At 42.6% G+C, this 13,536-nt stretch overlaps 1 protein-coding gene and 1 long non-coding RNA gene across 2 annotated transcripts in view; one reads left to right on the top strand and one right to left on the bottom strand.

Annotated features, from left to right (window-relative positions):
- Positions 1 to 13,536, top strand: part of LOC130172316 (thrombospondin type-1 domain-containing protein 7A-like) — a 184,156-nt gene that overhangs the window by 103,933 nt on the left and 66,687 nt on the right. The window contains exons 14-20 of the mRNA XM_056380948.1: positions 748 to 926; positions 1,620 to 1,625; positions 2,073 to 2,206; positions 2,979 to 3,132; positions 4,467 to 4,608; positions 9,918 to 10,033; positions 10,613 to 10,730. Coding sequence (XP_056236923.1) covers positions 748 to 926; positions 1,620 to 1,625; positions 2,073 to 2,206; positions 2,979 to 3,132; positions 4,467 to 4,608; positions 9,918 to 10,033; positions 10,613 to 10,730 — 849 coding nt within the window. The remainder of the gene's footprint in view (positions 1 to 747; positions 927 to 1,619; positions 1,626 to 2,072; positions 2,207 to 2,978; positions 3,133 to 4,466; positions 4,609 to 9,917; positions 10,034 to 10,612; positions 10,731 to 13,536) is intronic.
- On the bottom strand, positions 7,704 to 8,744 carry LOC130172318 (uncharacterized). The gene is made up of 2 exons (XR_008828255.1): positions 8,563 to 8,744; positions 7,704 to 7,971 (listed from the first exon to the last, which is right to left on the bottom strand). It is a non-coding gene; the product is annotated as an uncharacterized LOC130172318 (long non-coding RNA).

The raw sequence follows: 13,536 nt of genomic DNA, 5'->3' as shown, positions 1-13,536 counted from the left end.
ACAAAGAGGAACAAGCAGAGAGACGGTTAAACCCTCCCCTGTTGACTGTGCCATGACCCCGCCAGTCCAGGAAAATAGATTCAAATAATGAAGCTTGTTGTCAGACTTAACCACTGCTTTGCTAGATTTTTGGAATTTTATATAACAGACAATAAAATTGGGCCTTTGAATGTTGGCCCTGTTTTCATTCCACTGGGCTGAAAATCAATAAGAGCATGTTAGATTAGTTTGTGAAGTATCAGTTAATAGTTTGCTCTTACAGCTGGGTATTTTCCCCACGTAGCATTTAAAGAGTTCTTGAACTTTAATGGTCTCTTGTAAGATTGAAAAGACAAACTGAGCTTTGGGAATTAGGACAAATGTAGTTTCATAAAGGATAAAGAAAACAAGATTCTTCTAAGAACCAGCCGAGGTTTTTCTCCAAAGCAGTCGTTCTTAACCTTCGAGGCTGCTTGTAGGATGTAGCGAGAACAAAGGTTTTATTTCAAAGGTAATTTCTCATGAATCAATTTTCTGGTGAATGCTCTTTCCTTCTGAAATAATTAATAACGGACTATAATACGCTTTCTAAATATTCATAGCCTGAAAAGTGTCATCATTTTCTCTTTCAGTGTTTCTTCTGACGGGTGTGTGCACCTAGTGCGCCATTACGAATCATCATCCCCTTCAGCTCACCACAATCACCACCGTAAACGTGTGTTTGATTTTCTGTCAAACAGCCTTTCTTTTTTCTTCTCTTCCTTTCAGGTTATATTGAGGAGGCGTGCATCATCCCCTGTCCTTCAGACTGTAAACTTAGCGAATGGTCCAACTGGTCGCGCTGCAGCAAGTCCTGCGGCAGCGGGGTCAAAGTTCGCTCCAAGTGGCTCAGAGAGAAGCCGTACAACGGCGGCCGGCCGTGTCCCAAACTGGACCACATCAACCAGGTGAAGCAGACACTGAAGCTGAGGCTCTCTGGAGCTCGGTACTCAAGCCTGGTTTTCAGCTCACCATTGTTGCTTGAATATTTATGAACTGTGCAACAATATATTTAAACTTATTACAAGTGTGATGCATATTATACATATCCAACACAGGCAGAGGAGAGAGAGAGCGAGAGGAAGAAATTAATTATTAATGAATAATTAGCCTGAGTCTGCAGAGCTTTGCTTTACCTTCTCCTCATTATTGCTGCACTCATTTTTTGCTGAGCAGCAACAGTACAAAAAGCACTGGGTGCTATAAATGGATCCCATCCACCATATTAATGCCCCAACATGAGCCAGTTGACTCCTTCAGGTTTCCATGATTTGGAATAAATGAAATGCTTTCCAGGCCTGTGAGTATCAGCAGATTCAGATTGAGGTGGTGCTGATGTGTGTGTGTGTGTGTGTGTGTGTGTGTGTGTGTGTGTGTGTGTGTGTGTGTGTGTGTGTGTGTGTGTGTGTGTGTGTGTGTGTGTGCGCGCTCACACACTGTTCACACAGGTATTTATGCCAAAGGCTTTTCTGATTATGTGCTCTTGAATGTTGCATTAATCATAGGTTTTGCACTATATGAACAGTTGGCATGTGCTCATTAATCCATCTGTCTCTTTTTAATCCACTTCAATGCTCACTGGATGTGACTCACTGCTACAGGCCCAGGTAAGAGCTGCTATTCTCAGCTATTTGTAATGTAGTCACAGATGTTAAGTGTCACTGATGTCAGTAGGTCACTGACAGATAGATGTACACAGTCACAATATCCTCACTGTGAGTAAACAAAGTACTACGGCAGATGGGAGTTTTATTTCTACAGACATTTCTCAGAGGCAGAGCTGCTCCGGGGGCAGAAATAATCTCGTTGGCTGAGTTAAACCTCAGAGAGCTGAATCACTACGTATTAGGCAAAACTTAACTGACAAACTTGCTTGGCTAAGGTAAAAATATCTATGAAAATACGATTTCTAGAGGCCACTTTTTTTCTTTTTCTATTCATGATCGCGATCGTCACAAAGTCCCAACAATCAAGGTTTAACCTGACGTAAGAAAATGTGCCATGAAATCCACGTGAAAGTGTCGAGCACATGAATAAGGTTATTCTGTCCTCAGGTGTATGAGGTGGTGCCGTGTCAGAGCGACTGCAATCAGTACGTTTGGGTGGCTGAGCCGTGGAGTGTGTGGAAAGTCAGCAACGTGGACTTAAAGGAGAACTGCGGCGAAGGCGTCCAGACCAGAAAAGTCAGGTATGTGTCAAAGAGTTTTTCTGTCCTTCTGTTTCTCTTCATGTTTACATTATTTGCATAATGTATATTTGCATTTTCATAGCTATTAAATGTAGCACTGAAGTAATTAGTTGATTAGTCAGTCAACAGAAAATGGATTAAAAAATGGCCACAACGAGCTTTTCATATGTGACAATTTGCTTTTTTTTAATCCTTTTTTTTTTATATTATTTATTTTTATATGATTGAAAATGACAGTTTTGCTGTTTTACATTTTGTGTAATTAATTAGTTCATAAGAAAAAACAGTTGGAGGCAGTCAAACCTTAAAGACATGTGACACATCCAAACTAACAACCCTGAGTAAAGTTTCATGTTTTTTGAAAAACATCAAATAAAAAAAATGATGTTAGAAATCTGCAATTTCAAGGTGAAATTTTAAAATAAATGTGGTGGCAGTGGTGGTCGAGGAAAGCCAGGATTTTTTTTCTGTATATGTGTATTTATTGCGGTATTTTAACCATTGGTTAAAACCTAAAACGAAAGTTAAAAGTGGAGTGCAACTTCATTTCAGGTCTGTAATTCAGCTTGTCCATGCTCAGACTGTCTGTGTTTACACTGACACTCCATTTTTACTTAATATTGACCTTCGTAACGGAGGAACACACTCCGCTGCAGGTTGCTAAGTATCTCATGTACCAGCCAACGCCAACGTCTCTTTTGTTCGCTGGAGCGCAACATCAGCTTTGCTGAAATGAGGTCAGCTTCAGTGTGTCTGTCGGCCAATCCCACAGGTGCATGCTGAACACCATCGACGGCCCGTCGGAGCCCGTGGAGGATTACCTATGTGACCCGGAGGAGATGCCCCTGGGGGCCAGGGAGAGCCGTCTGCCCTGCCCCGAGGACTGCGTTCTCAACGACTGGGGGCCCTGGAGCCGCTGCAGCCTGGTGAGAGCTGAACCCAGATCAGACAGCAGCAGCTCAGCTGTCTGACACAGAGGAGATATGGGAGCGTCAGACTTTTTGTGAAGCCCACTGAGATTCATCATGATATCTTTTTCTTGTCAGAAATATTTCCTCTGAGGCTCGAGGAATTCAAAGCGTAGCTGCACTGTATTATTGTGAGCAGTGACTGAATCTTTGTCAACAGGTTATTTCTCGTCCACCAAGGAAGAATAAAAGAGATATATGAACTGGGAAGCAGGAAGAAAATGGCTGATACATCACCTATATTATAGTGTGCTCACTGTGTGTTCAGCAGGGAAGGAAGGTGATTTATGATAAAGACTCGGAACTCCTGAGCAGGTTTCCAAATTTACATTTACACACACACACACACACACACACACACACACACAGAAGTGATGTAGTGGCGAACATAAACCTGGCTGTTTGTGATTATCATTTGGCAAAAAACATTTCAGAAAAATATTGACTTATAAGATATGCAATGATCCTTTTTCCAACTCTGTGTTAAATATTAAAGTCGAGATTTGTAAAGAGACACCAGCCCCTGATTGGAGAGCACACACCAACAGGCTGCAGCATGTACGTAATCTTCATTCTCACTTAAAAAAAAGAAAAGAAACAAGCATGTAAGGTGTCAGAACGTCCCGTTCAGCTCCTCCAGCCCTGACACCTCTGATTCGTGGTAAAAAAGCCATTTTAACTGCTCCGGTTTCACCTGCTGTTCTCGCAGCATCACATTGGCCATTGTTAATCACACCCCATTCTCTCCCAAAGTGCTTGACACAAAGACTTCCCACAATTCCAATCTCGACATGGAGTCTGCAGCGGCACCAGCGGGGCCTCGTGCATGTTTTATTCATCGTGCCGGCGATGGAGTTATTCAAAGGCTGTCATTTTCTCCCCCAACTCTCTTCTGAGCAAGCAATGACTGTGTAGAATCTGGTGGTTTACCATTCCTCCAGAATATCCATTTCAGCCGTCCTGTCATCTCCCGCTGGAAAAAAAAAAATCAAATTCCACATACTGGGAATCCCTAGGAACCGGGCCTGCGCAAACTGAGGGAGAATGTCTTGACAAGAAATCTTAAATGAATTGTGGCTCTAGAAGCTGGGAAACAATCCAGAAGCAGGCAAATTCACAGTTATCAGCTTTAATGTTCAATAAATATGAGCATCAGTGTGACAGGAGCTCTGTGGCTTTGTTCCAGTCCGGGGATACGTCTGTATTCATTTCTTATCACTCTGCAATGAGGACTGCCTAATCATGTACACACTCTACAGGCTGCAGCTTCTGACGGTCCGTCTTTGTTTCAGCCCTGTACCAGAACCAACAATCGACTGCGGACGGCGCTCACCCTCCGGTCGCCCAGTGTGGGGAGGCAGTGTCCGGACACGACTGATCCGGAGCCGTGCAGCCTGAACCTCAACTGTTTCAACTACTTCTACAACATCACAGGTGGAGTACATGTCAAAGAATAGAAAAGCTTCATATCTGTGCAGCGGGTTGGAGTGACTAAGCTGAGTTTCCTTCCATCTGTCAGGTCGTGAAAACATCGTGTGTCTCCTCATTATGACAATACTGTTGGTGCTTTGTGTTTTGGACGGAGCAGGTTTTTGCTGCCGTGGGTGTTTCGGGTTGAACGTTTCTCAACTTTAACCACAACACCAATATGAAAACAGCTATTGAATTGGGAGAACATCCCTGTGAACACAGTCTCCACTTCAGAATGAGACTCCTCATCTGTTTTAACAGCGAGACAAGGAATCAATAACTGACTTATCTGTTTTTCTGTTTTCAACAGCCTCATCACTTTTTTTTTTTTCAAGTAAGATAATTGCAAACCTTGCAAGGTTTTATCAGCCTGTGTGCTGTGTTATGATGATGTAATGTTAATGGAGCTCTTTGCAAAGCTCCTCTCTGATCACGGGATCATTTTTTTGTTTGTCGGTTTGTAAGTTTTTTTTCTGCAGATCTCTGCAGTTACAGCCATTAAAGATCCCCTATTGTATAAAGGTAGATTTCTATGTGTAGTGTGATTATAGATCAGCTCTAGCTTCTATATTAATACTGTGAAAGTATCAAAGCCTCAGTCCACAGAGAAATGCTCACAGCCTGTATTCAGGACTTCTGTAACTTTGTGATGTCACAAGAAAGCGGTCGCCACTCTCAGCCACAGCCCAAGCCCCGCCCACCTGAACCCACAACCCAACCTTGCAGGATTTGGTTTTCGATCACTCAGAAAACTGTTAGCCAATCGGTCTCTGAGCCTCCTCTCTTCTGATTGGCTCACCGACCTGTTGTTACTAGAGCTCCAGAGAGGAGATGTGAAACTACACTGAGATGTTTTTGGTTCTTAAAACTTATGGATCAACACTTCACATAAAAGACAGGAAAGTGTAAAATATGGGACCTTTAAAGTCTGGAAGCGAAGTAGAGGTAAAACATTTGACTGTTGGCTGCTGTGGGTTAAGTGCCTTCCTCGGTGGCACCTCTGTGGTGACTGTTGAGAATAGAAAATACATTTTGATTTACTGTAATCAGACAGATTTGACTTTGCATGCTTCCCACTCTCTGCTCTCTAATCTGCAGGATATCACCGCGTCACAGAGGTTACTCTTTCACATTTCATTCTGGAAACTGTTACAAACTATTTCGATAAAAAATAAACAAGAAGAGAGATTGGCAGCTTTCCTATATTTCACTTGTTGAAATTTTTATTGTGTTGCCTTCGTCGCTGCTGCTTCATATTCTCACCAACCCTCCCGTCTTCCTTCTTGTGTTGTTACACCAAGAGATGTGACATATAATCCCTACTGCTGGGTTCACAGTGGCATACAGGCTTCCCAAGGTGTGTGTACATAATATAGAAGCAGAGATTATTATTGGGTAAAACACACTTTTCTTCTTTCTTTTTTTTTTTCATTGTTGATGCCGAGACCATCCAAGCTGCTTCTTCCTTCAGTGTTTCTCTCCTTTTCTTGCCGCCTTTTCTCTGAGTCTCTTACTGTCGCTTTTTCTTGTTGCAATCTCCCTATTTTCGGTCCCCAGAGTGCCACAAAGCTCCTCGGCAGAAGGAGACACAATTCCCTGAGTTGAGTTTGCAAACGAGCTCTCTGCAGCTAAAAACAGCCACTCATCTTTGTCAGCGGAGGGCACACTTCATGATGATACCTCCGCCTCCCTGTTGTCACAGAGGGTTTTTTTAACAACAGCATGGCACACTGTGGTTTTAAAGGCATTTGCACCCTAAGTCTGGAATAAAATGTCATCTCTTTACTTCATAGAAATATATTTTTTAAGGTGGAGGTGTGCCGAGGTTCAGCCTCTCACAGCTCTGAAATTGTGTGGTGAGATTTAGTGAGGAAAACTTGTGGTGATGTTGCTTTTAAATCCTGGTTACTTTGTCAGAAGAGAAAACTTAGATCTGACCGCCTGCCCACACAACTCACTAATGATGCCAGCATAAAAGGATGCTGATGGCAGCCACAGTTATTGGATTTAAGTGAGCAGTTTTAAACCTCCAATGACCTCTTTGCTGACAAAGTAATCATCTGTTATTGACAGTGATCTTTGCCAGCCAGAAGCTGTTTAAGAGTCTGACTCCAAAGAGACAACAAAGAAACACACAGGGTGATTATTTGAAGGCTGTGGCAGAAGGAAAGGGAGGCAGAGGGAGGAGGTGTGTCATGCAAGGTAATGAGCTGAAGTCGAACTTACAGTACGGAAAGTACAGGGCGTGCTCGCCGTTCTGCTGAGTCATCTGGATGCTTAAAGTAGTTGATTTGTATGCATGACACGTCGGTCCTAAAACATCTATCCAGATACATTGCAGTGAAGGAATGAGGAGATTGTTTATGTCAGCAAAATAGCTGGTAATTAATTTGATGGAGTTGCACTGTGTCAATGCACCTCATAAAATCTCATCAATCTTTTATCAGTCTGATAAAATCTTGATATTTTATATTAGAAATCTGGTCGTTGTACATCAGCTGGAGCTGTATCCTTCGGAGGACGCGGCCCGTTGAGGTGTGTCCCGTCATAGACTTCATAAACCGAAATGAGACAGTCTAGCCTACAGAGGATTTTCGCTTTGTGTCACCTGCTGTATCCGCTCCTGTCGCCTAGCAACCTTGACAACACATAACTTGAAGTTTTAAGGCCCTTGGTTTTAACAGTTGTACCGTTGAACTGAGCTGAAACCTTACTTACTACTTATTTAAGTACTTTTTTATTTAAAAGTGTAATCTCTGGCTCTCAGTCGGTGTTGTTTGCTTTCATTACCTGTGAGCAGTGAATCTTGGGATAGGTGGGGCCACAGGAAAAAAAAAAAAAAAAAGGCTGCATTTGAAGGCGCCTTCGAAACAGGACAGCCCTGTCACGCCGCTGTGACGCAATCGGTCTTCAAATGCAGCCTGCGAAGGATGCAGCCCCTGAATTGGGACGAGCTGTTGTATATCAGCATATAAAGCAACTGTTAGAGTAACACAGGACAACGTGGTGCGACAGTGTGTTTCTGTGTGTTCACCCTTTAAAAGCTAAGACACCACAGCTTTCTCATTGTCTGGGGTTTATTCATTCAACAAGCATTTGAAGACTCGTGAAGAGCCTCTCCTCGTGTTCTGTCCCCGCGCTCCATCCCTGCTTCGACTGAGAATACATCCAGCTACAGAAGCAGAACACCAGTGAAATGCTATTTTCTTGTAACTTGAATACATTCCTCTCGTTTTCCTTCCTGCTCCCGTCGATACCACGACTCCCTCTCGCCCGCCTTCCAGCTTTGCTTGCACCCAGGACGGTAATATGAATCGCAGCAACCTGCTGAACACCAATAAATATTTGCTATGTGAGGTAAAGTTATGAGCTGTTCAAGCTGGCGGGTAACATTTATCATATGAGGCTATAAAATGTAGTTGGAGAATTTGTGATGAGTGAACTCTGGGATTTAACAGCTACTCGACTGCTAGAGGATGAAAAGGTTTTCAACTTTTCTTGTAGTTCATCTTGATTTTTAATGTCTGCCATCATGTATAAACATTTCTCTATAAAATAATGAATAATAAAAATCATGAGAGTGTTTATACACATATTTTATTTTGTCCTTTCCAGGTGTATGTAACGTTAGCCAGAATGAGAGAGTCAGGACTTGGTTGAGTCATACTGTAATCAATATTTCCATATTAACAGTGGATCGATTGTAAAGATGATCACACATAATTTCAGTTTTTCCGGCCTGAAACTTTATTGTTTTGGTGGTTTTCAGATGGAGCGTGTAGCTGTAGAAAACCACCCCAGCATCAAGGAGAGGAGACACAGTTAACTGGTTAACACATGGAGCATTCAGCAGTTAATGAAGCCATGTGTTTCCCTCAGGAGTTGGTCGAGACCAAAAACAGTAAATGTTGGACTTACCATTCATCAGATGGACACAAACACCGCTTCAGATGAATGCTGATGTTGCTCTGTTTCTGTTGGATGTGCAAACAAATGACTGTTAACACATTAACCCTTATTGATTTTTTCTGCCCCTGCGAAAGAAATTCCTCTTGAATGTCGAGAGTCTTTAGTCCTCTGAATAATTACAGATGCGTCGTGATGAATCGGATCTCTTTAAGTCATGCAGCACACAGAGACGACCCAACACGGCTGTTCTCTAAAGACCTGGCTTTATATCCTGTCAGGCGAACAATAGAACAACAGTTGCTGACTCGTCAGGTGTCAATCACGCCTTTCTCAGCACAATGACCCTTTTGTGTTATCTTCTCAAACCCGTACAATAACACCAAATCAGAACATGAGTTCCTCAATCTAAAATGTTAATATCTCACACCAAAAAAGAGTTAATGCAGGTTTTTTGTCACAAATATGATCTTATCTTGGATTTGGCTGCACGGAGACACATCTGGATTTGAAAGCAAAAACATTCAAGTTGTTCTGGTAGAATAAATAAATAAGACAGCGTGAGGAAAGCCAGGAACAGCGACACGCTCGTCACGCCGACACATTTAAAAAGAACGCAGTCTCGCTGTGGAGAAATGTTCAAACAGCGTGCCATTTTAGTTGTCAGTTTTCAGACCTGAAAGATTTGCATTCTGACTCGCAATTTACTTAAGACTTGACTTTAGACATGTCTCAAATGACTTGAGATCTGATTTGGACTTGCCCCCGAAAGACTTCAAAACAGCTCTGATGTATGCTTTGATGGAAAATGAGCTTTTCCTAGAGTTGCACTGATGAAGTTCAGAGCAAAAATTCCAGTGATGACAGTGTCGCTGGGTTTTATTTTCTGTGACATTTATTTTGAGTGATTATTTGCAGAAAGTAGATGTAGATGAAATTAGTGATGGAAAATAGATGCTAATTGTTCACTGCATATTTATTCAACCTATCATTATGTGGAGTTGTTCGTGACAAAGCTCAGAAAACCTCCAGCACAACCAAGAAACGACAAAACCTCTGTGCGACTTTAGTTGACAGTCCCCGGGCTGCTTGTGACATGAAGGAATCAAATTCAGAAAATGCATGGACTTAATGATGCTCAGTGGCCAGCGCTACGAGACTGTGGTTGCATCATTATGTAGTAATCCTTTATAAACAACATGGCCCATACTGTGTCGCGGGGGATTGCCTGTGTTGTTGGTATTTCAGCCTGGCACTAACAGATCCCTGTAGTGTTGTATCAAGCACTCTGAGTTAACTTTATTTTGGCATTGCATGAACATTATCCGCCAGAAATGTAAATGTGGCTTTGTTTTGTTTCTCCTCAGACTGGAGCACATGTCAGCTCAGTCCTAACGCCGTGTGTGGGAGCGGCATCAAGACCCGGATGCTGGACTGTGTTCGCAGCGACGGCAAATCGGTGGATATAAAATTCTGCGAGGAGGTGAGACCTGCAGAAAATTCCTCAAGTGTCTCGTTTGGTATTTTTCCCTTTTTGTTTCTTGGGCAGTTTCGTTTTTACTTTCTTTCTTTGACACACTCATTTTTCTTAATGACTTAATCACATCAGTCATTACAATATATTATTGTACCCTTCTTGTACTATTAGGCCCACAGCAACATGAAATATTCAGACGTATTCCCGTGCAGAGATTGTTGTCGTTGCTGTAGGCTGAGTGTTTTATTCATTCATAATGTGTCCCAGCTCCCTGTAATTGTAGCCGGGGGCCTGTGGCAGAGCCGTCCCCACAGCTATTTAACCCTTGGCCACCTTCATCATCTGGCTCATTCACAAAAACACAGTGTCAGGATGGCTTTCACAGCAGCTTCGATATTCCAACTCTGCCGGCCAGATGCTGCTCGGCGTAGACTTTCCCCCTGCCAGAACAAAGACTTCTGGGAATTGTAGTTCTGAGAGGTCAAGCTGCTGTCTGGCAGTCATAGATCGATTGCTGCCATGACTGTTCATCTGTGTTGTGGACGACTCGATCATGTGTCATGAATTACCCTCAATGTGCTGCAGCTGAATCTGGAGAAGAAGTGGCAGATGATCATCTCCTGCGTGGTCGAGTGTCCCGTCAACTGTCAGCTGTCAGACTGGTCGGCCTGGTCAGACTGTTCACAGACCTGCGGACTGGAGGGTAAGACTCGTGGTATCAAAGATGTTGCTCAACACTATAATCAGCTAACATTGTGCAATAGATCTTGACATTTAGCCTTTTTATCTTGAGCGACTTCCAGTGTGATCAGGGAACTGACTCACTGGTGACAAATCTGTGACCTTTTACTAACATGACACCAGTTCATCTTTTCATCATCAATCAAGCAGCATATTGAAATGATGAAATGATTATTAATGTACAATAATGAGATTAAATCGCAGTAAAAGCCAGAGCGAGCGAAGTAAGGCAAAGCAAAAACAAGCACTTAGAATCCAAATAATAAAACACCTTTACATTAAAGCTTGACTATAAATGTTGTTTTCAGATATGAAATAAAAGATGATGCCGAATTAGTTTGAACCTGATCACTTCGCAGTGTTGATGGCAAATGGTCAAACAACATCTAGTTTTAAAGTTTGAAAGTGTAACAGACAACAAGGTCCTGTGATCCAGCTTAAAGCTTAAACCTCGCTCACTGCTGTTGGTTGAGTCAATACAAACTCACGCTGTGCAACCAAACACGGCTCACACCCACAGAAACTGCAGATTCCACTGGAGGTCATAAAGTTACTGAAGATACCAAATATATCAGTTTTGGGGGGAATATTTTACTCAGTCTGAAAGAGTTGGACCAAGCTGGTACAGAACAGACAGTATATTGTATTTGACTCGGTCACAGTGTGGAGTAAGATTCATTTAACAAACTTAAACTAAAGGGAGAAAAATAAGGAGAAACTTTATATTCAGGGGTTGAAAGGTTTACAACATGTCAGACACATGCATCACTTGACTGGTATCATCTCACCTCCATTAAACACACAAGAACAGGTGTCACGTCCACCCAGGTGTGCATGGCATCAGGTGGACGATAATTACATGGTTAATGTGAGGAGGCGGACTTGAGCTTTATTATCATTATGATGATGTTGTCAGCTGATTGTTATTTGAGTGAGAGCTGCTGTAGCTCAGAAAGCCCTGATCACTTGGTTTGGTGACAGAGAGGTTGTGAGTTCGATTCCCGGCTCAATCTTTAAACATATATACACATATGGTTCAATCAAAAAACCTTCCAGCTGAAATAAACTTGTTTCTCCGTCTGACTTCTAAGTTGTGATGTTCAGTGGTCAGTACCAGAAGGCTGCAGTTGTAGTTGGCAGCATGGATGGATTATTGAACTGGCCTGAAGGGCAGAGGCCTGGGGCCCTAAAGCCACAGCGTCTGTATGAAGTTAGACGTTTTTGTTGAACAATCACAGAACTCAGAAAAGTTGGGATGTCCTGATTATTTCTGTTGCTCCTGATCCGTATCAGAGTAATTTAATATTGGTTCTTTGTGAATCAAATCCAACGTAGTATTAGTTTTTCTACATTTTTCCTTCATATCGCAGCTGCGTACAGAGGCCGCAGTAATATTTAATTAAAACACGGGCAAATTACTAATGGAATTTGAATCAGAGCAGCAGAACAGCTGTAACAGAACCTGCATCTTTTCTGCATTCATTTCTTTGATGGTTTTCTCTACTGTTTTGTATAATGTGCTGTAGTATTTAGTATAATGCCTGTACAGATCAGTGTCTGTGTGAATCTGCTGCGGCAGGAAGCTTTGGCAGGAGTCAGACAACCTCCCTTCATCTCCAGTGTGAACTAGATACTGAAGCCCAGGTGCAGTGTTTGAAATAACATCAGAACTGGAGAGTTCACCTTGAAAAATGTCACTGAATGAGACACAAAATTGCTACAAATGATTCGGCTCACAATCATTTTGTGTCCCTTTTGCATCTCTTTTGGTGTGAGGGTGTGCTCCCATGTAGGAGGGGTGAGGGGCCTGTTACATGTCTGTGCCCAGGGGCCCTTTGTGTCATAATCCATTCATGCATGTGTAAATGTAAGGCAGGAGGATCCGAGTGAAAACATGAAGGCGTAGAGGGACCAGTTTGAAAAAACCATCCCAGTATTTTTGCATTAATAGTTTTCTCTGCATGTGTGTAACTTCACACCAAAGCGATGTGTGTGTGTGTTGATGAAGAAAATGTACTTGGGTAACTAAAGAAGTTAGACACTTCCTGCTCCCACCGGAGGCTCTTGGCCAGAAAAATTCACCAAAACAAAAGAGAGGAGGTGTTTGAATAAGAGACAGTGATTGCTTTAAAGTGTCGTCAAACGGCCGGCAAAAAAATGTGCTCTCCTGTTTACCTGGCTGCAACTCCAGCAGCTCAATCAGCTGATCCTGTCCCATTACATCTTCCTGCTCCTTGGGGCTGTGGGCAGGACTTTGAAGAAGAGGCGCTGCAGCGGGAGCTGCTAAATCACAAGGAATAAGATAAAAGTTCAAGAACGGCTAAAGGAGCAAGAAGGGATCTCATTTGATGTGTGTGTGTGTGTGTGTGTGTGTGTGTGTGTGTGTGTGTGTGTGTGTGTGCGTGCGTGTGTGCGTGTGTGTGTGTGTGTGCGTGTGTGTGTGGGAGATGTTCTCTCGTTGGAACAGGATATGAGATCGTACAGTTTGTGTGTGGGAAGGCTGGTTAGTGTTTTACGTGTTGAAAGATGTCGTAGGTTGCTCTGAGGTGAGCAGATTGCTGGTCTGGCAAGGTGAAAATCAAAGTGGGATATGCAGCAAATAAAGGGTTGTGAGATTTGAGAGTGGGCTATTTAAAAGAGGAAGACAGGAAGGTTGGATTTTGAGATGCGTGCGTGTGCGTATACTTGTCTTTTTTTTTTTTTTCAGTTAATTCATAGCATCGATTCTGCACTTAAAACCAACGGTCTCTGAGGTGTTAGCTGCTGTG

Source organism: Seriola aureovittata, chromosome 7 (assembly GCF_021018895.1).
Source record: "Seriola aureovittata isolate HTS-2021-v1 ecotype China chromosome 7, ASM2101889v1, whole genome shotgun sequence".
NCBI classification, from domain to species: Eukaryota; Metazoa; Chordata; class Actinopteri; order Carangiformes; family Carangidae; genus Seriola; species Seriola aureovittata.
This window is presented reverse-complemented; position numbering and strand designations above follow the sequence as displayed.